Source organism: Ursus maritimus, unplaced genomic scaffold, assembly GCF_017311325.1.
Source record: "Ursus maritimus isolate PB19 unplaced genomic scaffold, ASM1731132v1 scaffold_28, whole genome shotgun sequence".
NCBI classification, from domain to species: domain Eukaryota; kingdom Metazoa; phylum Chordata; class Mammalia; order Carnivora; family Ursidae; genus Ursus; species Ursus maritimus.
The window spans coordinates 208,029-233,657 of record NW_024425341.1 but is presented as its reverse complement, the minus strand read 5'-3'; the positions used below and the strand labels follow the sequence as shown (position 1 = coordinate 233,657).

Here is a 25,629-nt window from a genome sequence, read left to right as displayed (position 1 = left end):
AGTACAAAAAATATCTCCTATGAAGTGGCAGGAGGTCATTGGGTCCCTTGTTGAGAGCGGTTTGCGGAGTGATGGGAAGAGAAGCCACATTAGTGTTCTTTGAGGAAGTATTGGAAAGTAGTAAGGAAACGAAGGAAGGGAATGCGTACAATCCAGATAAAAAATATGCTAGTGGTAAGAAGAGAGGAGACATGGTTTAATGAAAGATTCTTTTGGTTTTGTTAATTTAGAATTATTATTAACATGAATTGCATACTCCCCATGTAAACATTACTATTACTATGTAGTAGTAGACTACCAAAACAAAACTGTTAAGAATAGAAAGGACCAGGCCAGCTCACTTTGCAAGGCAGAATGGCATTTAATTTTCAAGGATAACAAATATTCTAAGAGAACTATTCTAAGAGAAAGTATGTTAGCAGAATTCTCCATCTACCTACCTAAACTATGACCTCTTAAAGCAAATGCATTCCCCCACTTTAATTTTGGGTACTTGAAATAAACAGTAAACCACATTATATAAGGTACGAGAAGAGAAAACAATTGAACAACTAACTAGAGGCAACAAATACCTACAGAAGTTGGGTTTTGTTCTGTTAATTTCATGAGGGATTTTCCAGTACGTATTTTTCAATAGATTGGTCTTTCTCACCATTATTCTTATAAAAGATCCAGGAGAAAGGTGAGTTGAGGTTTAAAAGGAGCATTAATAAGCATAGAGCAACTTAAAAGTTTTAACTTGTTCTTTCCTTACTATGGATCTACACTTCTATTTGCTTTCTACTTTGAAAATGTACTTCTGTTCTATTTATGTTTGGGCTATATTTTAGTAAGTCACTGGCACATGAAAATGAATGTGTTTCTCTATTTGTGTATTTTTTTACCACGAGACTAGGCAAGCAAGCACCTTTTTCAAGGCAAAATCTCTTATTTTAAACAAATGTTTTACACTGGAACTAAAAGTAGAATGCATAAAATTTTTAATGTTTTTCCTCATTTTGAACATGAATCCACAGAGATACAAAAAAAAAAAAAAAAAACCTGCTTATGTAATGTGATCAAAATGATGGATTTAGGATTTTAAATAAAGCGAAAACCGAAAAGAAGCATGCTCCTTTGTCACATAAGACAAGATGACCAAGTCCTTTCAGGAATTTGATGTCCTTGTAAAAAAAAAAAATGTTTTCCTCCTCCACAAATAAATCACCAAGGCTTTGTGGGCCTCAGTTTTCCAACTGGAAAATGAGGAGATTGTTCTAGCATGTTTTCTAGCCCTGTATTTTTTGTCCAGGTCATTGTTTGTTTACTTAAAAATGAAGAAGATGTTTTGCCTTTGCAAGTAATAGGACAATTTAGAAATAAATATGTAAAAACTAAGCATGTGATAAAGAACAGCTTAGAAAGAGGGAGAGAAGAGTTAGTCCACACACAACCTGTGCAGTATTTGGTGTACCTTCCGCATCATAGATACTCTTGTGGGGATATCTTTGGAGGAGTCACAGTGCACCTTCAGTGAATCCTGGAATACATGTCTAGATGCACCCACAAATTTTCCAGTGCCTTGAAGACTAGTCCTCATCATTTAGCCCTGGCATTGCCAACCTCAGCACAACTGCCATTTTAGCCTAAATAGTTCTGTGTTGTGGGGGTTGTCCTTTGAATTGAAGGATGTTTAGCAATATCCCCAGCTTCTACCCACTAGTTACCAGTATCATCCCCCTAGTTGTGACAACCAAAAATGTCTCCAGACATTGCCAAATATCCTGTGGGGTCAAAACCCACCCCACTGCTACCTCCTACTATTGAGAACCACTGAATTACACCCATCTTTCCTTTCTCCATACACCCACAGCCTGGCTATGACTCCCCTAAATGCCAGAACCACTAGGATAATTTTAGTTTACAAAGTACATGTACAACAATGTGAGTACCCGACTAGAAAAAAACTTAATAGTGTTGGGGAAAAAACCAAACATTCAATTAAAAGATTGTTTGGTGCTCTTCAAGACATACTGTTCATCATCACCCTGTCATTTGCAAGCTTTTCTTTAATTTATTCTTGTCTTCTATCCAAAACAAATTAGTCTTCATTATTAAAATTGATTATTATCAGTGCAGCGTGGTTCTTTCTGAACAACTCTGCTGTGTAGGAGTCATCTTCTTTAGTTGTTTTCATGGCAGTGTTGCCAAAGCAGTTTTTTCTTCTTCTTTTGGGGGTAGAGAGACTAGTTTGAAAATTTAAGTTTTGTTTCTCCTTCTGGTACAGTACTCTAAACTTAGGATTTCATGGTTGGCCCTCTTCAGGATCTATTCAGGACCTCCCTTTCTACTCATCAAAGTAGTCATTTTCAGGCTTTAATGTGTACAAGAATGATCTGGGGACGTGTTGAAAGTGCACATGTCCCAGCATCCCCACCCCAGGTTAATGAGGTGCAGATCAGGGTCCCAGGAACATGACATGTTTTAAGACACACCAGGTGTCCAGCCTGCAAGCAGTACAGATCCTACTTAAAGTGAGTGCACTGTAATCCCTACAATCCCTACCTTCTCTTTCACTACATCTTTGGAAATGTGTGAAACTGAACTGGGCTCTTGGGCTAGTTTAGCAATAGAAATTGACAAGAGGCCAAATGGGCGTTTCAGGCAGGCTTTCCTGGGGCTTATGCTTGAGCACCCAGGAGCCAACACAAAGGAAAGCTTCTCAGGCTGACTCCCCCGAGACAAGGTTAGGGAGAGGTTTTAAAAGAAACTTGGGCAGAAAAAGGGTACTGCGTAGGCATGTAGAGGCAGGGGTTTATTAGCACCTACGCATTTAAAATACATGCTTCTTCATATATCACATGTCTAAATAACGTGGAATCTCCACCGTGGGTGGGATTTTTAGTATTATTATGAGGGAAGAAGTCTGTGAAAGTTCAGCACTGCGGTCCATCTTGGTGCAAACTGGTTTGGTCTGGTCTTCACCAGTCCTTGCAGTAAGTATCTTCCTTGCAGTAAGCATCCTCCGTTTGCATTCCTGCAAGATGTGCTACTCAAGAGGTACAGAGTTTTATCTTTTTTTTTTTTCTCCTTATGGAAAAGGCAAGGAACACTGTATTTCACAGTCAGGGTTAGGGGACCAGAGTCTAGGCCATGCTCTGTCTCACTTGTACCTCATGGAGTTACCATTTCCTGATATCTAGTCCTGTTTTCTTCTTTGAATTTTCGCCATTCTCCTGTAAAGTTCTGAATCAATGATCAATAATCGTTTGAATCAATTACCAGTGAGTATTTTGATCATTGTTGAAGTCCGGGCCTTGTGATAAACACTGATTTGAAACAAAGGAAAGCCCTCTGTTTGCTTCTCACCCCTCTTTTTTTTTTTTTAAGATTTTATTTATTTATGTGACAGAGAGACAGCCAGCGAGAGAGGGAACACAAGCAGGGGGAGTGGGAGAGGAAGAAGCAGGCTCCCAGCGGAGGAGCCCGATGTGGGACTCGATCCCAGAATGCCAGGATCATGCCCTGAGCCAAAGGCAGACGCTTAACGACTGCGCTACCCCAGCGCCCCCTCACCCCTCTTTTTCTCCTGTGGTTTGACTATCAGGGCAGTAATGGCCCGGGACCAGATGAGTGTGGCAGGGTTGTTCATAATCTGGCTCCTATACACAGAGGGCAAGGGGAGACTGAAGAAAGAAGACCACTTCAGATTGGTGGGTGGCCGTTTTAATAAGCAAAGGGAACTTACTTAAGACACCTGTCTTGGGTGGCCACAAGATGAGTAGATCTTTGCACCCACCTGCCAGAATCGTAAAGTTCATAGACCTTAATTGAGCTCAATCTTGTATACCATTCAGATGGTCTCGAAAACATTACTATTTCAAGGCTGTGTCCTTGGGGCAGCTTCTGGCTTGGGAAAGGGAGGCAAAATGCACGTTTCATGGACGGGGAGGAGGTGAGGACCCTCCAGTTGCCCAGGTCCAGCTTGCATTTCGTCACTGGTTATGTCCTCTCAATGACCTCCTCCGACAGGCCGGCATTAAGAGCAGTGGGATTTCAGAGGAGGAAGTCATTCTTGTAATTGTGTCCCTCACTGGCCAAAACCACACCCTTCCCACCCAACTCCGTTTTATACTTTCAGCCACAAATCCTGTTACTTCTGCTTCTTAAATATTTTTTATATCCTACCTACATTCCTTAATTCAGACTTTTGTCGTCTTTCACCTATACCACTGGTCTCTTAACTCTTTTGATCATTCACCTTATTAATACTAAATATTTGGTCAGATATCCTCCAACATATGTATATATTTTTATAAAATATACATGTCCTGTTATCAGTACAAGATGGAAAAATGCTGAACATCATTAGTCATTAGGAAAATATAAATCAAAACCAGGAGATATCACTTTATACTCATGAGAGTGGCTATAATTAAAAAAAAAAAACTCTCAAGGAAAATAATGTGTTGGTGAAGATGTGGAGAAATTACTTTGATATGTTGCTGGTGGGAATATAGAATGATGCAGCTACTTTGGAAAATAACTTGGTAGTTAAATGATTAAACATAGAGTTAACATGTGACCCAGCAAATCTACTCCTACTTAGATAGCAGAAGAATGAAAACATAAACCCACACAAAATCTTTTACACAAATGTTCATAGCAGCCAGGGGTGGAAATGTCCATCCGCTGATGAATAGATGAACAAAATGTGATATCTACATACAATGGAATATTATTCAGTCGTAAAAAACAATGAAGTACTGGTACGTCCTACAGAGTGGATGACCCTTGCAAACATTCCGCTAAGTGAAGGAGGGCAGTCACAAAAAGAAACATTGTGGGATTCCATCCCAAAAGGATCTCTTTTAGGGAAACTAAAATGTCATAAAATTAAATTGTAGTGATAGTTGGACAACCCTGTGACTATACTAAAACTTACTGAATTACACACTTTAAATGGGTAAATTGTATGGTATGTGAATTATATCCCAGTGCTGATTTTTAAAATTCTTCCCAGTGGATCATTTTATCTGGGTTGCACACAACACACTTTGAAAAACTCTGACAGACTTTGTATAACCACTTGGGATCTCTCTTCCTCCAGTCTTGCTTTTCTCTAATCCATCCTTCACAGTTGTGGCTAAAATATGACTCATGTACTATCACTTAAACTTAATTGACTCACTTTTGCCAAGAAGATTCAGTCCACACTTGTTGGCATCCTCTTAAATGGTTGACTACCCTTTTCCAGAATAGATAGATTTTGTATTCATTTCTTAGACATCTGTATTTAACATATATTGAGTACTCAATAAACAAATCATGTTGAAGTTATGCAGAAGGTCACTAAACTGTTTAAAGTCTTTAAATCTCTTAAACATAAAATGATAAAATCTTTCTGATGGTGCTTTCAATAATAGTTCAAACTGACTTAAAGCAGATGTTCTTTATTCTGAATTCCATATAGCTTGGGTTGATAAGGCTGCAGTATTTAGCAATTTGACTTAGAAGTTTCCCAGAAGATTCTTAGAAATGTCATTACCTTCTAAGTCATCTATCTACTTTAAAACAGCACCAAGAAATCAGTCTGAGCCCTCCCCTTTTTACTTCCCCACCCCCTCTTTTTAAATCATTTATTCAGCTACCGTTTGCCGAAGAACCTATATACCAGGTACTATATTAGATATGTGGGCATTATAAAAATAGCTCTCAGCTAATGAGAACTTAAGGAATATGTTAATGTTATCAGGTACTATACAAAAACTATGCCATATACTGTTTTTTCTGCTCAGTAGTGCACACTGGAGGATTTGAGAAAAAGGAAAAAAAATGACCCTTTTCTGCCTTTAAAGAGCTTGTAATCAGTAAAGGACATAAAATTCACACATAAGTCAGAGTATATTTTGTAATAAGCATGCAGTATAGACATTTAAGTGCTACAGTAATGCAGGAGTGGAAGACAATGTGAGATCTGGAATAACTGGTTTTCAGTGAGTATCAAATTATGGCAAAGATATAGAACAATGTGAATTTTTAAGCCGACTACAGAAATGTAAACTGTTAGAAACACTTTTAAAAACAGGTTAATGTCATCTTAAAGGTGCATATTCTAAAACCCCAAAATTCTACCTCTTGGTGACTACACTGTGGGACAGTTCTTGCCCATATTCACTAGGCAGCATGCTCAATGTAGCATCATTTATAATAGCCTAAAGAAACCTGAAAACAACCTAAACATCCTTCAGTGAAATTGTCCTTCAATGTCCTATACTTAAAAGGGAAGAAACTAGAACATATTGTATGTGAGTAAATCTTAAAAACATGTTGAGTGAGAAAACAAGTCACAAAAGGAAACCAGAAAGTATAAAAACCTGTAGAACATACTCTCTATTTTTATGGAGCCTTATATCTGTATAGGAGCAGCATAGAAAAAGAATTAGATAGGGCTCCTGGGTAGCTCAGTCAGTTGAGGGGCAGACTCTTGATTTTCGCTTAGGTGATGACCTCAGGGTTGTGAGATCAAACATGAGTCAGGCTCTGTGCTTAGCAGGGAGTCTGCTTGAGATTCTCTCCCTCTCCCCCCGCCCTCTAAAAGAAATAAGGGGCACCTGGGTGGCTTAGTCAGTTAAGCATCTGCCTTTGGCTGAGGTCATGATCCCAGGGTCCTGGGATCAAGCCCCATGTTGGGCTCTCTGCTCATTTTTTCTCCTTCTCCCTCTGCCCCTCTCCTCCCCCCACCCCCCACCGCTTGTGCTTCTCATGCTCTCTCTCTCAAATAAATAAATAAAATCTTTTTTTTAATTAAAATAAATCAATAAATCTTTTTTAAAAAGAATGAAATGAGTAAATAAATTCAGGGAGTTTCCACTTTTTATCTTTTTTCTTCAACTGGGTATTAGATACATGAGCATTTTTTATATATCATTCAAAATGACTTTTTGTATATCTGGAACATCTTATTAAAGAAGAAAGTACATCACATATTTATTTATTGAAGTGGCCCGATTACCAAATATCTTTCCTCAAACATATACATATTGCAATAAATACACAAAAGAAAATTACTTTGAAAGGGAAAAAATAGGAGCACCTGGGTGGCTCAGTTGGTTAAGCCTTTGACTCAGTTTTGGCTCAGGTCATGGTCTCCAGATCCTGAGATCCAGCCTTGCATCAGGCTCCCTGTGTGCTCAGCGAGGATTCTGCTGCTTTGCCTCTCTTCCTCGCCCTCTGCCCCTCCCCCCACTTGCATGCTTGCGTGCACGTGCTCTCTCTTTTAAATAAATGAATAAATCTTTAAAAAAGAAAAAAAGGCAAAAGCTATTAATACATTCTTCTTAGTCAATTCTAAAATACCAGACTGGGTGGCTTAAATGGCAGAAATGTTTTTCTCACAGTTCTGGAGACTGGAAGTCCCAGATCAAGGTGGCAGCAGCATTGTGGTCTGGTTAAGGCCTCTCTTTGGGTCACAAATGGCCCCCTTTCTTCTGCATTCTCACATGGTCTTTCTTCAGAGTTTGTACACAGAATGTTCTCTATCTCTTAGGACGACACTAATCCTATCAGATGAAGGCCCTACCTTTACGACCTCATTTACCCTTGATTACTTCCTTAGAAGCCCTGTCTACAAAGATAACCATACTAGGCTTCAACATAGGAATTTTGGAGGGACACAAATATTCAGACGTAGTCTACAGTCTTCTTGGAGAAAGAAATAAAAAGATAAATGAGAAGTTGTAAATAAAAGCTACTGAAGCATTGTTTTTATTTACTTTCAGTATTATTAGTGTACAAGTGACAGGTTTAAATAAAATCTCAAAATTGTTTTATTTTTTTTTCTCCCCCTCTACTTTTCTGGTACTTTGTTAGCTTTTTAATTTTACTTGATAATTAATGTTTGGGGAGGTGTTTTTTAGCTTTTTGTTTGTTTCTTTTAAGAGAGAATGGGGATGGGAAGGGCAGAGGGAGAGGGAGAGAGAGAACCTGAAGCAGACTCCACACCCATCTCAAAGCTGCCCTGTGGCTCGATCTCACAACCCTGAGATCATGACCTGAGCCAAAATCAAAAGTCAGATGCTCAACAGACTGAGCCACCCAGGAGCCCCTAGTCAATTGATATTTAAAAATGAATCTTGTCATCTTTCATCTATTCCACTTCCTCCTGTGCCGTCTTGTTTAGTTTTCCACTCATGTACTCAGCTTTTTAAAAACTTTTTGTGTTCTCTTTATTTTGATGGCTTTAGACTTGGATTTTTTTTCCCTTGTGTCTGACTTTTAAGATGTGCATTATAACAAATCCCTAAGATACTACATTTGACTCATAATTTCTGAATATCTTTTCTTTTAATTTACAATGCTACTATTTAACCTTAATTTGTCCATAAATTATTTACTTTCTGGTAGTCTTTTTAATTATTCCCTCTCTATATAAATTTTTTTTTGAGAGTAAGAGAGCAAAAATGAGTGGGAGAGGGAGAAGCAGACTCCCCACCAAACAGAGAGCCCAGCATGCAGCTCAATCCCAAGACCTGGGAATCATGACCTGAGCCGAAGGCAGACACTTAACTGAATGAGCCACCCAGGCGCCTCTGTATGAAATATTTATATCCTAAAATTATGAGCCAAGGCACTGGCCCAGTGGGACTGAAGGGGTGACGTTACTGACTCATCCTCTCTCCCTGTTTTGGGGGGTTGAGATGTCAGGTCTCAGCTACCCAGAGATGGAGGGCTGTCATAACCTGTTAGACCTCTAGACAGCGATGGTATCATGACCCTGTGTGAAACCATTACCTGTGCAGCCCTGAGGACCACCAAGATGCCACTCATGCAATATTAATGTATAGTCAAAGTGTAGAAGAACTTTTGGGGCATAAGAAAATCCACCAAAAAATCCGTATTTAAGCACTTGGCAACACAGGGGATAATTATACCTCCAGCTACTGGAAAACACAATCTTATTCAGCATACAAAGGATTATTGGAAAAAGCAATTACAACCGAGATTGAAGGAAACATCAGAACCAGTTAAAACAGAATACATTAGACTCTTTCAACAGCAGGAAAAAGAAAATAAAAAATCTGGAAAAAGTTAATGTTCATTGATTAGGAGAAAATTTGTGCCACTGGTTCTTTGAACTCCTTAATTCTCAGATTCCTTTTTTGGGACCACCTCTAGATGAATGGGGGCCACCACACTTCTGGCATGATGTCAACCTTAGTTTTTATTACGCTTCTGAACAAAATATGACAGATTACTCTGGAGCAGACATTGTGTGAGCCTTCATCTGCTGTCACTAGTAAAAGAAGAGTATCTTTTTCTCAGTCCCACCCTAGATTCCTGTGGACTGAAATGTGCTTCTTCTCTCCATGGTCTAGTTATGGTTGGAATTGCTAGGACTATAAAGAGGTCGCTTGTTTGAGCATTTTTGAACAAATTTTTGGACGCATGCACTGTCCTTTTGTGGAAAATACTTGGAAGATCAAATTTATCAACCTGAGAATCCTTGGAGGGGGTTCTTTTGCTCCTGGAACATGAATGAAACCAGCTATTACATTTGAACCTAGTGATCTAGAGGCCTTTTATACTGTAATTTATGCAGTGCAAAGGAAGTGTGACTTAATGTAAGGCAGGTATTTGGAAAGTGGAACTGGAGACCAAGCTTGATGCAGGGGAGATGAGGCATTGTTGAACAAAAGAGAACAAACTGCATTTACCCAACCCTCTAAAGCACTGAGTGCTGTATGTCAGCCTAAAAACCTTCTATACAGAAACTCTTCCAAATATCACATCAGTAATGTCTAAATGATATTAGATGCAAGGATTGACATATTTTAGTTGAAGTATCTTTCTTGACTACAGACTTACATATTATGTGAATACTTGCTTCTTTCTACTTGGAGCAAATGTTCTGAAAGCTTAATGTAGTTCATCAAATAAATACCACTTTAGACGGTATAACTGACAGTGTGCCTTAGAAACCGGGTAATATTTTCATTTTACTTAGTGAAAATATTCTGCCAATATCTGTACTTTTCATGTGGGAAAGGATTAGTAATGTTCAAGGCCTTTTCAAGTTTCTCATTTACTTTTATCTAAATCTGGATAGTTTCACAAATGCATCTCATGACACACTGTTTTTTAAAAAAGTACATGTTTGGGGTGCCTGGGTGGTACAGTTGGCTGAGCATCTGACTCTTGGTTTTGGCTTAGGTCGTGATCTCAGGATCCTGAGATGGAGACCCACATCAGACTCCACACTCAGCAGGGAGTCTGCTTGGTGTTCTCTCTCCCTCTCCTCCTGTCCTTCCCCAAGTGCTCTCTCTCTCGCACACAAATAAATAAATCTTTCTTTAGAAAAGTACGTTTTAGAGATGTTTAATGTAAACTCGAAGTTTTCATTTTAGAAAACTTAAATAATATCCTAATGCAAAAAGTCCAATAATTTAGCAGGTAGAGAAAAATTCACTTTTTAAATTTTAAGGAACATTTTTCAAAGTTATGTATTGTAGACCAAGCTAAATATCTTAAAATTTGCAACAATTTCTGAACTATTTTGAGCAATGATAAATGCTGTTCTCAGCACAGACATTATTCTTGTCTAAGCCTTCAACTAACAGTTTTATAGAGCATTTACTATAATGCCATAAAAAGGAAACATACTGCTGAAATTTTTTAAATGGTGTGCCCAGTTCCTACTTAAATGAATTACTGTTTTCCTCTTGATTGATCTGGGAGGAGGTGACAAAAAAAGGGAAAAAACCCCAAACACTCAAATTTATAATGTGGCATATTTATATACATATTCATAGATAGATAGATAGATAGATAGATAGATAGATAGATAGATGATAGATAGATAGATAGATAGATAGATATACTTCCACATCATAAATTTAAATTACTAGGATTTTTCACCTCTAAATTGTTCTACTAGATTTGAATTACAAGCTAAAATTGCCAGATTTATTACTCAGTTGCTTTAGGGTTTAAATTCTTTATCATCTGGCAACTATGTATGCTGATATTGGATTTAGATAGTAATTTTAATTTATAAAAATGCCATATGGAAAAAATTGAGCTGGGAATTATGGTGATGATGTGTTGTACATTTTAAATTTTTGCCTTTAACTCTACTTGTGATCATCCAGGGTGTCCTGAATTTGGGAAGCAGAAGGGGAAAACTCTGTTTGTTTGTTTGTTTGTTTGTTTCTTAATGTCATGCCTTTTATGAGAAGTACAAATGATATGTCCTAAAATAAGAACTTAGTAAAGGAGGGAAATCCCTTTTCTCTGATATTTTAAAAAATAAATAAATATCTTATTGTACATGTAAAATTTGTATTCAACAAGAATTTGGATAATATATATGTGAAAGTGGAATAGTAAAAAACTGGTCATACAATTATAAGAATGCAAGAAAATTCTAGTCTCTGTTTCACTTTTAAAATGTTGCCAGAGGGTTCGAGAGTGTCTTTCATTATTGTAAGGCAATAAAAATGGTGCTCCTAGAATGGAAGTTCTTTGACATAGGATCAACTGTGTTGCATTGGTACATGCTGCCTATAGTAACACTGTTCAGGAAAGAATTGCTCTATACTTACATTTAATTGAATCACTACTTTGGGTCAATAAGATTTTGAAGGAAGTCAGAATCTCTACTACTTTGGAGGGAAAAAAGCATAGGTTGCTGCATTTTTTAGAATATCATCTGATAGGGATGTCTGGGTGGCTCAGTTGCTTAATCATCTGCCTTCGGCTCAGGTCATGATCCCAGAGTCCTGGGATCAAGTCCCGCATCAGACTCCTTGCTCAGTACGGAGCCGGCTTCTCCCGCTGCCTGCCACTCCCCATGCTTGTGCTCGTGCTCTCTCTCTCTGACAAATAAATAAAATCTTAAAAAAAAAAAAAAAGTTAAGATGGCGGAGGAGTAGGGGTCCCCTTTTTCAGCTGGTCCCCAGAGCCGAGTTGGATAGGTACCAGACCAGCCTGAACATCCACAGAATCAGCCTGAGACGCAGGAAGATACACCTGGATCTCTACAAATGCACATCTCCAGCGCTGAGTATTGAGGTACGAAGCAGGGAGCCGTGAAGCCGCGCACAGATACCGGAAGATAAACGGAAGGGGGAGGGAGCTGCTGATTCGGGCGCCAGGAAGCGATAGCCACCTGCACTGGGGAGCGGGCGGACGGCACCCGCGAGAGAGCAGACTGAGACCGTGAGCCGGGGAACGCAGGAGACCAGTCTGAAAACCGGAGCTCCGGAGTGCGCGAACCACACTGAAACGGAGCTCCAGAGTGCGCGGGGGCGGCTGGCGGTTGACAGCTGGCGGTGTTAGAAACACAAAGGACAGAGATGCGCCGGCCCCGGAACTGAGGACTGGGATGCCAGCTGTGCGGCGCACATCCCAGGATCCTGCAGGGTTTAGCAGCACCAACAGAAACAGAGTTAAAGTGGCAAAAACATCAGTGGAGAATGGTCTGCAATCCCTCTGTTCTGAGACAGGCTGGGATTTGGCTACTGCTGCTCTGACTCTCAGAAGAGGCACAGCAAACCGCCAAGGAAAGCCGCCAGAGAACAAAACCCTGGAAATACTGGCTCACAGTGTGCCCAACCCCATCCCCCCTCGTAGAGGACACAGAGACGCTACCCAAACAGGGTTGCCTGAGTATCGGCGCGGCAGGCCCCTCCCCCAGAAGACAGGCTGAAAAATCAAGAAGCCCACATCCCTAAGATCCCTATAAAACAAGTGTGCACTGCCTGGGTCCTGGTCAATAATTTGGGCTCTGGACAACCCCGCAACCTCTCCTCATCAGAATGAGGAGAAGGAGAAATCCCCCCCCACCCAGGAAAGGAAAGACAATGAGTCTGTGGCCTCTGCCACAGAACTAATGGATATGGATGTAACCAAATTATCACAAATGGAATTCAGAGTAACAATAGTCAAGATGATGTGTAGACTTGAAAAAAATATTAACAAAAATGTTAGCGAGAATATAGAATCTCTAAGGGTGGAAATCAGAGCAAATCTGGCAGAAATTAAAAATACTATGACTCAAATGCAGTCAAAACTAGATGCTCTGACAGGCAGGGTGAATGAGGCAGAAGAACATATCGGCGAATTGGAGGATGGGTTAGTAGAAGAAAAAGCTAAAATAGAAACTGGGCCACGTCACGTCATAGTGCATTTCGCAAATATTAGATCCAAGGATACAGTATTGAAAGCGGCCAGGGCAAAGAAATTTCTCACGTACCAAGGCAAAGGTATCAGAATTATGTCAGACCTGTCTACACAGACCTGGAATGAGAGAAAGGGTTGGGGGGGCATTTTTAAAGCTCTTTCAGAGAAAAACATGCAGCCAAGGATCCTTTATCCAGCAAGGCTGTCATTCAGAATTGATGGAGAGATAAAGACCTTCCAGAATCGCCAGTCATTGACCAATTTCGTAACCACAAAACCAGCCCTACAGGAGATATTACAGGGGGTTCTATAAAAGTAAAAAGGCCCCAAGAGTGATACAGAAGAGAAAGTCACAATCTATAGAAACAAAGACTTTACAGGCAACATGGCATCATTAAAATCATATCTCTCGGGCGCCTGGGTGGCGCAGTCGTTAAGCGGCTGCCTTTGACTCAGGGTGTGATCCCGGCGTTCCAGGATCGAGTCCCACATCGGGCTCCTCCGCTGGGAGCCTGCTTCTTCCTCTCCTACTCCCCCTGCTGTGTTCCCTCTCTCGCTGGCTGTCTCTCTGTCACAGAAATAAATAAAAAATCTTTTAAAAAAAAATCATATCTCTCAGTAATCAGTCTCAATGTAAATGGCATAAATGCTCCCATAACACCACAAGGTTGCAGATTGGATTTAAAAAAATGACCCATCCATTTGCTGTCTACAAGAGACTCATTTTGAACCTAAAGATACGTTCAGACTGAAGGTAAATGGATGGAATACCACATTTCACGCTAGTGGACCTCAAAAGAAAGCTGGGGTAGCAATTCTCATATCAGACAGATTGGATTTTAAACTGAAGACTATAGAGACACAGAAGGGCACTATATTATTCTTAAAGGATGTATCCAACAAGTGGATATGACAATTATAAATATATATGCCCCCAAAAGGGGAGCAGCAAGATATATAAGCCAACTCTTAACCATAATAAAGAGACATATAGATAAAAATACACTAATAGTAGGGAACCTCAACACTCCACTATCAGCAATACACAGATCACCTAACTAAGAAATCAACAAAGAAACAAGAGCTTTGAATGCCATACTCGACGAGTTGGACCTCATAGATATATATAGAACACTACACCCCAGAACCAAAGAATACTCATTCTATTCTAATGCCTGTGGAACATTCTCCAGAATAGACCATGTTCTGGGACACAGTACAGGTCTCAGCTGATACCAAAAGACTGAAATTATTCCCTGCATATTCTCAGACCACAATGCTTTGAAATTGGAACTCAACCACAAGGAAAAATTTGGAAGAAACTCAAACACTTGGAGACTAAGAACCATCCTGCTCAAGAATGATTCGATAAACCAGGAAATCAAAAATCAAATTAAACAATTTATGGAGACCAATGAGAATGAAAATACAACAGTCCAAAACCTATGGGATACTGCAAAGGCAGTCCTAAGGGGGAAATACATAGCCATCCAAGCCTCACTCAAAAGAATAGAAACATCTAAAATGCAGTTTTTATATTCTCACCTCAAGAAGCTGGAACAGCAACAGAGGGACAGGCCTAATCCACGCACGAGGAAGCAGTTGACCAAAATTAGAGCTGAAATCAATCAAGCAGAAACCAGAAGTACAGTAGAGCAGATCAACAGGACTAGAAGCTGGTTCTTTGAGAGAATCAATAAAATTGACAGACCACTGGCAAGACTTATCCAAAAGAAAAGAGAAAGGACCCAGATTATTAAAATTATGAATGAAAAAGGAGAGGTCACGACGAACACCAATGAAATTGGAAGGATTATTAGAAACTTTTATCAACAGCTTTATGCCAATAAAACAACCTGGAAGAAATGGATGCCTTCCTGGAAACCTATAAAATCAACAGAAGTAGAAGCTGGTTCTTTGAGAGAATTAATAAAATTGACAGACCACTGGCAAGACTTATCCAAAAGAATAGAGAAAGGACCCAAATTAATAAAATTATGAATGAAAAAGGAGAGGTCACGACCAACACCAATGAAATTGGAAGGATTATTAGAAACTTTTATCAATAGCTTTATGCCAATAAATTAAGCAATCTGGAAGAGATGGAGGCCTTCCTGGAAACCGGTGAAGTACCAAGACTGAAACAGGAAGAAATTGATTTTTTAAACAGGCCAATTAATTATGAAGAGATTGAGTCAGTGATAAGCAACATTCCAAAGAGCAAAACTCCAGGCCCAGACAGTTTTCCTGGGGAATTCTACCAAACATTCAAAGAAGAAATAATACCTATTCTCCTAAAGCTATTTCAAAAAATAGAAACAGAAGGAAAGCTACCAAACTCATTCTATAATGAGGCCAATATTCCCTTGATCCCCAACCAGGCAAAGACCCCATCAAAAAGGAGAATTACAGACCGATTTCCCTAATGAATATGGATGCCAAAATCCTCAACAAGATACTTGCTAATAGAATCCAACAGTTCATTAAAAGGATTATCCACCACGATCAAGTGGGATTCATACCTGGGATGCAAGCGTGGTTCAATATTCGCAAATCAATCAGCGTGATACATCATATCAACAAGAAAAGACTCAGGAACCATATGATCCTCTCAATCGATGCCGAAAAAGCATTTGACAAAATACAGCATCCTTTCCTGATTAAAACCCTTCAGAGTGTAGGAATAGAAGGTACATTTCTCAATCTCATAAAAGCCATCTATGAAAAGCCTACTGCAAATATTATTCTCAATGGGGAAAAGCTGGAAGCCTTTCCCTTAAGATCAGGAACACGACAAGGATGCCCACTCTCGCCACTATTATTCAACATAGTACTAGAAGTCCTTGCAACAGCAATCAGACGACAAAAAGGGATCAAAGGTATTCAAATCGGCAAAGAAGAAGTCAAACTGTCTCTCTTCGCAGATGACATGATACTCTATATGGAAAACCCAATAGACTCCACCCCCAAACTTCTAGAAGTTCTAGAGCAATTCAGTAATGTGGCGGGATACAAAATCAATGCTTAGAAATCAGTTGCATTTCTATACATGATTAGTGAGACTGAAAAAAGAGAAATTAGGGAATCCATCCCATTTACAATAGCACCACAAATCGTACGTTACCTTGGAATTCACTTAACCAGAGACATAAAGGATCTATATTCTAGAACCTACAAATCATTCTTGAAAGACATTGAAGAAGACACAAAAAGATGGAAAAATATTCCATGCTCATGGATCGGAAGAATTAACATAGTTAAAATGTCCATGCTACCCAGAGCAATCACTTTCAATGCTATCCCGATCAAAATACCAATGACATTTTTCAAAGAAGTGGAACAAACAGCCCTTAAATTTGTGTGGAACCAGAAAAGGCCCCGAATTGCCAAGGATTTGTTGAAAGGGAAAAACAAAGCTGGGGGCATCACAATGCCGGATTTCAAGCTGTACTACAAAGCTGTGATCACAAAGACAGCATGGTACTGGCACAAAAACAGACACATAGACCAATGGAACAGAATAGAGAACCTAGAAATGAACCCTCGGCTCTATGGGCAACTAATCTTTGGTAAAGCAGGATAAAATGTCCAGTGGAAAAAAAGTCTCTTCAAGAAATGGTGCTGGGGAAATTGGACAGCTACATGCAAAAGAATGAAACTTGACCACTCTCTCACACCATACACAAAGATAAACTCCAAATGGATGAAAGACCTCAATGTGAGACAGGAATCCATCAAAATCCTAGAGGAGAACATAGGCAGCAACCTCTACGACATCGGCCAAAGCAACCTTTTTCATGACACATCCCCAAAGGCAAGAGAAACAAAAGATAAAATGAATTTATGGGACTTCATCAAGATTAAAAGTTTCTGCACATCCAAGGAAACAGTCAGAAAAACTAAGAGGCAGCCCACGGAATGGGAGAATATATTTGCAAATGACACTACAGATAAAGGACTGGTATCCAAGATCTACAAAGAACTTCTCAAACTCAATACACGAGAAACAAACAAACAAATCAAAAAATGGGCAGAAGATATGAACAGACACTTTTCCAATGAAGACATACAAATGGCTAACAGACACATGAAAAAATGTTCAAAATCATTAGCCATCAAGGAAATTCAAATCAAAACCACACTGAGATACCACCTTACGCCAGTTAGAATGGCAAAAATAGACAAGGCAAGAAACAACAATTGTTGGAGAGGATGTGGAGAAAGGGGATCCCTCCTACATTGTTGGTGGGAATGCAAGTTGGTACAGCCACTCTGGAAAACAGTGTGGAGGTCCCTTAAAAAGTTAAAAATTGAGCTACCCTATGATCCAGCCATTGCACTACTGGGTATTTACCCCAAAGATACAGACGTAGTGAAGAGAAGGGCCATATGCACCCCAATGTTCATAGCAGCAATGTCCACAATAGCTAAATCGTGGAAGGAGCCGAGATGCCCTTCAACAGATGACTGGATTAAGAAGTTGTGGTCCATATATACAATGGAATATTACTCAGCTATCAGAAAGAACGAGTTCTCAACATTTGCTACAACATGGACGGCACTGGAGGAGATAATGCTAAGTGAAATAAGTCAAGCAGAGAAAGACAACTATCATATGATTTCTCTCATCTATGGAACATAAGAACTAGAATGATCAGTAGGGGAAGAAAGGGATAAAGAAAGGGGGGTAATCAGAAGGGGGAATGAAGCATGAGAGACTCAAAAATATTATTATAATATTAAAAAATAATAAAATAAAATAAGAGTTCCAAAAAAAAAAAGAATATCTCTGATAGCTTACAGAGAATTATTCTTTGGTGGCGTTGTCTCAAAAAGGAGAAAAACTAAGCAGAGAGGCTCTTGATTCATTGTGACAGAAGTGGAAATTAACATTTTTGAGTGGGCAGGAAATGGAGAAGCCAAATTATGTGGGACTCAAAGGATAGGTGCTTTACTCGTGCCTTGCCTTTTGAAGTTTTTCTTTTTTTTTTTTTTTTAATGTTTTTTTATTACATTTCGTTAGTCACCATACAGTACATCCCTGGTTTCTGATGCAAGGTTCGATGATTCATTAGTTGCGTATAACACCCAGTGCACCATGCAATATATGTGCCCTCCTTACTACCCATCACCAGTTTATCCCATTCCCCCACCCCCCTCCCCTCTGAAGCCCTCAGTTTGTTTTTCAGAGTCCATAGTCTCCCATGCTTCACTCCCCCTTCTGATTTCTAAGGAAGCTTGGTCTCAACTCCATGACAGCTATGCTTGATAAGGGACTCTGAAAGTATTTGGTTTCGTTACAAGAGGCCTGATTGTCATTTTGCAAAGGTACATGTGAATACTAGTCAGGGAAAGTTGGTAAAATGTGGCAACAGAGGCACATTGAACTGTTTTGATGAATTAATGTCATTCATCATAAGGGATTTTAAAAACTACTCTATGATTTTTTTATTGACTTATTTTCTGGATGCTAAAAGCTAAATAATTTCCTGCAGGAGGAACAGCTGAAATCTCATGAAAGCAAGCTGAAGCAGATTACCACTGAGCTGGCTGAGCACCGCTCATATCCCCCAGACAAGAAAGTTAAAGCCAAGGAGATAGATGAATACAGACTGAAAGATCACTATCTGGAGTTTGAGGTATGTTGAACCTAAATGTAATAAATGTAATAAATGCCTATGCCTAAGTCATTTTATGATTTTTGTATGAGGCCGGTTTTTTTTCTGCTACTGTAACTGTAGGAAGTGTGCCTTGACCCTGACTCTAACTCGGGGGCTCCAGGCATGCTCTAGATCATGGTGGCCCCTCATATTCAGGATTCTGTATGAGCATCAAACATACATTTAAAAAAATAACTCCGTTTATGCGCTTCAAAGCAAACAGCCTGCCTGGTTGGGATAATGTGTGCCTGCCATGAGGAAAAACAACCGTAAATGGACATGCCAGAATGGGCAGCTGCCTTCCATGGGTCTGTGTCTCTTCCAGCAGAGTTTGAGTCAAAAAAAACAAAGAAACAAAAAATACAGTGGAGGAAATGAGCTACAGGGTAACATGAAACATCAGCTTCTTCCTGCATATTCTGCTGTTAGGCAACAATGATGCGTTTTTCCTCTCCCCATCTGTATCCTTCAGAAGGAGATTGAGAACTAGATCAATTGTGGCACATCCATCCATGTACTATATATAGCAAATGTGATTATTAAAAAGAATGGGGAGGATCTATAATCGCTGGAAAGGTGAAAAATGTAAAAGCAAGTTGAAAGCAGTGTATATAGCAAACGTTAGCTTTGGCTACATTTTCTCCCCAGTTAGACAGTGTTGTAGGAAAGAACTTTAGGGTTCGAAGCCAATGGCCAAGAAAAAATTCTTGAGACGTCTTTGTTGCAAAAAGGGGTTTTATGAAAGCACGGGGATAGGACCCGTGAGCAGAAAGAGCTGCACTTCAGTCATGAGGAGTGGCTTATTATATACTTTCAAGTTGGGAGGGGGTTAGGGAGAGTGTAAGTCTCTAAGAAATGTTGGAAGCAAGGTTTCCAGGATGTTGAGGGGGCTAGCTGTTGTTGGGAAAAGGTCATTTATTACTGTCTAATAAAACCTGAGTCATGAGACCCTTCAGATGTATATCGGTGGGCCATATGCTTGGGGGATGATTGCCAACATGTATCTTGGCGGGTAGAGATAAAGTTTCCAAAGGAATTTTTATATGTTAAAGGAGACACAGGATCCTGGGGTTGGGCTAAGGTAACCTGTTGCCCTTAGCAAAATGTCACCATCGAGGCAGTTTAGTCCCTAGAGGAATGTCACTCTGCCTGTTTGAAGGACTTGTCAGTGTGCTGTAGATAGTAAGAAACATCAGTAATTTTTCTTCTGCCTTTGTTTCCCACATCAAGTGGCATTTCTCTCTTCAGCAGCCACCTTGATTTTCCCCTACAACTACCCCCACAATTCATCTTATGAATAAAGTCCTAATCCTTAATTTAAGAGGATTTGGGTTCTTTCTATGTTTCTACCACACTGGTCTTTCCACAACAGCCTCCATGTATGTCAGTTGCATTTCTGCCCACTCTCTCTGAGCACACATTATGCCTTTGTTCATCTTCTTTCTTCTGCCCCAAATGTTCTTCCCCTCATGTTCATTTCTCAAAGTCCTGTTCATCTTTCAAGATGCAGCTCAAATACCTCCTGATGTAGTTTTGGAATGTTGTTGGGGTCTGGAGCCAATAGCCAAGAAAGAATTCTTGAGATGTCTTTGGTGCAAAAAAGGTGATTTTATTAAAGCATGAGGACAGGACCGGTGGGCAGAAAGAGCTGCTGCACTGGGGTTGTGAGGAATGGCTGATTATATGCTTGGGAGTTGGGGGAGGTAAGGAGAAAGGGAGGTATCCAAAAGGACTTTCATATGCTCAGGATGCTGGCGGTCTGGCTATTGTTAGGTTAAGGTTGTTTTTCCTTCTAGTAAGGTATTAACATTAAGAGAGTTGGGAGTTATCTGGAGGAATGTTATACTCTGCCTATTTCAAGTATTTGTCAATGCGATGCAGGTTATAAAGAAATTTAATTTTATGTCCATTCCCTTTTGCCTTTGTTTCCCACATCACAAGGGGAGGGTAATGTTAGAGCTCCATGAAATTGAGTCTATGGGTTTCTGAAAGTTAGGCTATTGATAAAAATGCTTTTTCCTTGTAAATCACTAAGACATTTGTAAACTGATGGAGACTAATGTCCTGTTGGACTGTGATCTCTATTAGTTAACCATTTGGTTTTTCCCCTTCCCTTAGTTTTAGGGCAGCCAGGAGTGCCTGAGGATGTCACACAGATCCCACCTTGGGGGGAGGGTGGTTGCTGGGTGTCGGCTTGTGCTTTGTCCTCAGCTTGCCTTCTGCTCCCTCATCACCTCCTGTGAAAAGCCTACTCTGAACCTGTTAGCCGGGTTTAATCTGTTACAGTCCTTGCCACAGTTGGCTTTCTATCAAAGTTTTTCAGTACGTCTTTGTATCTGTAGTAGATTCCATAACACCTCCCCCTGCTCAACATAGTGAGACCTTGGAGTACAGAGACCTCGGAGTACAGAGACCTCAAGTTCATTTCTAATCTTTGCTTCATGTTTCCATATTGAATTGGACAGGATTTCATAGAAGCTTAAAAAAAGTATTTCCCTGAGTTATAAAATTTCTGTTATAAGATGTGGCATTTGATCCAGTGCAGGTCCATGGACTGGTTTTCTTCACCGTCAAGCAAGCCCTTGCTCTGGGGAGATGAAGAAAAACCATTCTTTTAGTAAAGGTTAAAGTTTATTAGCAAAAACTATGGAAGCCTTGATGTGATTTGAAGGGGGGTTCAGGAGCAAACATTTGGTCAAGAAAGAGTTCTTGAGACGTTTCAGTGCCCAAAAAAGGTGGTTTTATTAAAACGTGGGCAGAGAGAGCTGCATTGGGATTATGAGGAGTGATTGGTTGGGAGGGGTAGAGACAAAGGAAGTTTCCAAAAGGATTTTTCTATGTTAAAGAACCCTTACAGGATCCCAGAGGCCTAGCTATTGTCAAGCTAAGGTTGTTTTTTCCTCTAGCAAAGTTTTAAAATTAAGACAGTTGGGAGTTCCTTGGAGGAATGTCATTCTCTGCCTGTCTCAAATCTTTTGTCAATGGGTTGCAAGTTATAAGGAAGTTTAATTTTATGAACATCTCTTTTGCCTTTTTTCTCCACATCAGCCTCACCAGAAAAGACTTGAAAAATATTTTTTAAAAACAAACAAAAAACCTAAGAAGCTCATCTTTCTTTCCCCAGGCTTGTTCATTTTTGAGAAATGGGAGTATCTCAAAAAGCAATCATAATTCTTCACACTTCTAGAGTGGCTTTCAGCTATAGGCTCTTTTATTTTCACACATGCTAATTAAATTTCCCAACACCTCAGTCCCCTGTTTCCCATACTCAACAACTTACTTTGAGCCCTTAACTTTGAAAGCTAAGAGCCTGTTTCCAGGAGTGGGGCTGGCTGCAAGACCGTGGAAAGATTGTCACTACTAAAAGCACTCCTTATTTTTGAACCTACTGTGGTACCCCTTTTCCAAAAATGTAACCTAACATGAGCAGCATTTTCATTTAGTGACATGGAACTTAGACCAAGCTTTGTGGGGATAAGTCTTGCTTTCATCGCACTGTCACCTCAAGGAACCTGAAGATTGTCCACAACCCCTCACCCATTAAAATCATACTCCTGTGCTAATATGTCAGGCATGTTGAATTGTCTCTCAAGCTGCATTAACCTGTGTCTACCAGGAATGTAGAAGGGTATATGCTATCTAAACAGGTTTTTATAAAAGTAATCCTTTAAAAAGGTGAATTATTATTTTTCATTAACTTAAAATTGAAGTAGTATAACTTGTGGAGTCCACTTTGCTATTCTTTCAGCAACCAGAATTTGTCTTGTGTGTGTGCTTAGGGAGATCTTTTGTATAGCATTGAGCAGACTGCTTCATTCCCTCATTGAATCTAATCTTGTTCCCTGAATAGGGAATGTGAGAGTGATTGATCATTTTGTGTATTTTGTTCACTGTTCTGTCCTCACTTTCTGGAGCATGCAACTGAGTGCTCAATACATATTTGTTGAATGAATGAATGAATGAATGAATGAATGGAATTATATTGTGTATATAAAAGATAACATCAAAGAAAGTAGTTCCCTGAGACAGCTTAGTAGGTCCCCTGAAAGCAAATCTGATAGGCAGGTGAGAACAGACAGCACTGTCTAGTTCATTGTGAACCACAAATGGGCAGTGACAGGGAGGGGAGTTTTAATCCTATCTGCATCCTGTCACCAAAAAGAATCACAGTCAGAAATGAGCTCTTTCACCTATTCCTGGAGAAAGGGCCTCCCTGTGGTTTCAGAACACAGAAAATTCTTATAATTTTTCACATCTTGGTAAAGAAAAATGCTTTTATTTTCTTAGAATATTAAGCTTTTAGTAATTACACTGGGAGTTGTTCCTAAATTTATGCATTTCATTTGTTTACATCCCAAGTTGCTTTCAGTACAATTCTTCATAGTGGGCCAAATTCACAGCTCTTTCTGTGCCTGAGAAATATTCTCTTATCGACAATAGCCAAATTATGAAAAGAGCCCAAATGTCCATTGACTAATGAATGGATAAAGAAGATATGGTGTATATATACAGTGGACTATTACTCAGCTATCAAAAAGAATGAAATCTTGCCATTTGCAACAATGTGGATGGAGCTAGAGTGTATTATGCTAAGTGAAATTAGTCAGAGAAAGACAAATACCATATGATTTCACTCATGTGGAACTAAAGAAACAAAACAGATGAACATGGGGGGAGAAAAGAGAAAGAAAGCAGAAAACAGACTCTTAACAATGGAGAACAAACTGAGGTTTGCTGGAGGGGAGGTGGGCAGGGGAATGAGCTAAATGGGTGATGGGTATTAAGGAGAGCACTTGTGGTGAGCAGCAGGCATTATATGTAAGTGATGAATCACTAAATTCTACTCATGAAACTGATATTATACTATATGTTAACTAACTAGAATTTAAATGAAAACTTCAAAACAGAAAGAAAAAAACACTACCTGTTACTGCCTCCTAATTTTTCTAGAAACGTTTGTCTTAGACTGCTACCAATAAACGCCCAAAAAAAGAAAACAAAAGAAATATTCTCCAAACCCTGACTGACAGTAAATTACTAGAAATTGTACTAAGTAAAGTAGGTTCAGGGTTTGTTTTATTGTTTTTGTTTCTTGTTTTAAATTCTATAAAAAGTCTATAGAGAGCAAGGAGAATGGAAGTTACATTTATCTTACTAGCCTTAGCCTGAGAAATAGATTCTCATTTACTCAGAGTTTCACTCAGAATGAGCTATAATTATAGCTCATGACTAAATCCATGCCTGTCTCTCTGTTGACTGTTAGGGGGAGAAGGACAGTTTTGTTTTTTATTGGATTGGTACCTCCAAGCTATGGCTGTTAATTCTTTGGAAGAGTTCACTTGGAACCTAAATGTACTTTTGAAAGAGCTGTTAGATATCACAGGTCTCTGTTAAGAAACTCAGCATCATTTTCCAATTTTAAAAACTAAATATCAGAAATAGCCTCACTTCTTTATAAATTTTTGGACATAATTACAAGATGGAAAATTCACCCCAGAAGAGAGAACAAGAGGCAGTACTCACAGCCAGGGATTTAATCGATAGGGATATAAGTAAGATTTTTTTTTTAACTTATGTTAGTCAACAAATAGTACATCATTAGTTTTTGATGTAGTGTTCTATGATTCATTGTTTGTGTATAACAGCCAGTGCTCCATGCAGTACGTGCCCTCCTTAATACCCATCACCAGGCTAACCGTTCCCCCATCCTCTCCCCCCTGAACCCCTCAGTTTGTTTCCTGTAGTCCACAGTCTTTCATGGTTCGTCTCACCCTCTGATTCCCCCCCTTCATTTTTCCCTTCCTTCTCCTAATGTCCTCAATGCTATTCCTTATGTTCCACATATAAGTGAAACCATATGATAATTGTCTTTCTCTGCTTGACTTATATCACTTAGCATTATCCCATCCAGTTCCATCTATGTCGATGCAAATGGTGGGTATTCATCCCTTCTGATGGCTGAGTAATATTCCATTGTATATAGGAACCACATCTTCTTTATCCATTCATCTGTTGAAGGGCATCTCAGCTCCTTCCACAGTTTGGCTGTTGTGGACATTGCTGCTATGAACATTGGGGTGCATGTGCCCCTTCTTTTCACTACATCTGTATCTTTGGGGTAAATACTCAGTACTGTAATTTCTGGGTCATAGGGTAGCTCTATTTTTAACTTTTTGAGGAAATTCCATACTGTTTTCCAAAGTGGCTGTACCAACTTGCATTTCCACCAACAGTGTAAGAGGGTTCCTCTTTCTCCACATCCTCTCCAACATTTTTTGTTTCTTGCCTTGTCAATTTTTGCCATTCTAACTGGTGTAAGGTGGTATCTCAATGTGGTTTTGATTTGAATTTCCCTGACGGCTAATGATGTTGAACATTTTTTCATGTGTCCGTTAGCCATTCATATGTTTTCTTTGGAGAAGTTTCTGTTCATGTCTTCTGCCTATTTTTTGAGTTGATTATTTGTTTTTTGGGTGTTGAGTTTGAGAAATTCTTTATAGATCTTGGATACCAGCCCTTTATCTTTAGTGTCATTTGCAGATATCTTCCCCCATTCTGTGGGTTGCCTCTTTGTTTTGTTGGTTGTTTCCTTGCTGTGCAGAATCTTTTTATCTTGATGAAGTCCCAAAAGTTCATTTTTAGTTCTATTTCCCTTGCCTTTGGAGATGGGTCTTGAAAGAAGTTGCTGTGACCGATGTCGAGGAGGTTACTGCTTATGTTCTTCTCTCGGATTTTGATGGATTCCTGTCTCACATTGAGGTCTTTCATCCATTTTCTGTTTATCTTTGTGTATGGTGTAAGAGAATGG

The 25,629-nt window shown here is 39.4% G+C and overlaps 1 protein-coding gene and 1 pseudogene across 2 annotated transcripts in view; both read left to right on the top strand.

The window, feature by feature from the left end:
* PSD3 (pleckstrin and Sec7 domain containing 3) overlaps window positions 1–25,629 on the top strand; it is a 456,859-nt gene that overhangs the window by 392,454 nt on the left and 38,776 nt on the right. The window contains exon 13 of one of the 2 annotated variants that reach the window (XM_040643183.1): window positions 18,657–18,800. In XM_040643183.1, the coding sequence (XP_040499117.1) occupies window positions 18,657–18,800 (144 nt within the window). Of the gene's footprint in view, window positions 1–18,656; window positions 19,113–25,629 lie in introns of those variants that run through there. The other variant, XM_008706333.2, reaches the window with a different exon arrangement.
* LOC103677093 lies at window positions 72–9,606 on the top strand (annotated as a pseudogene).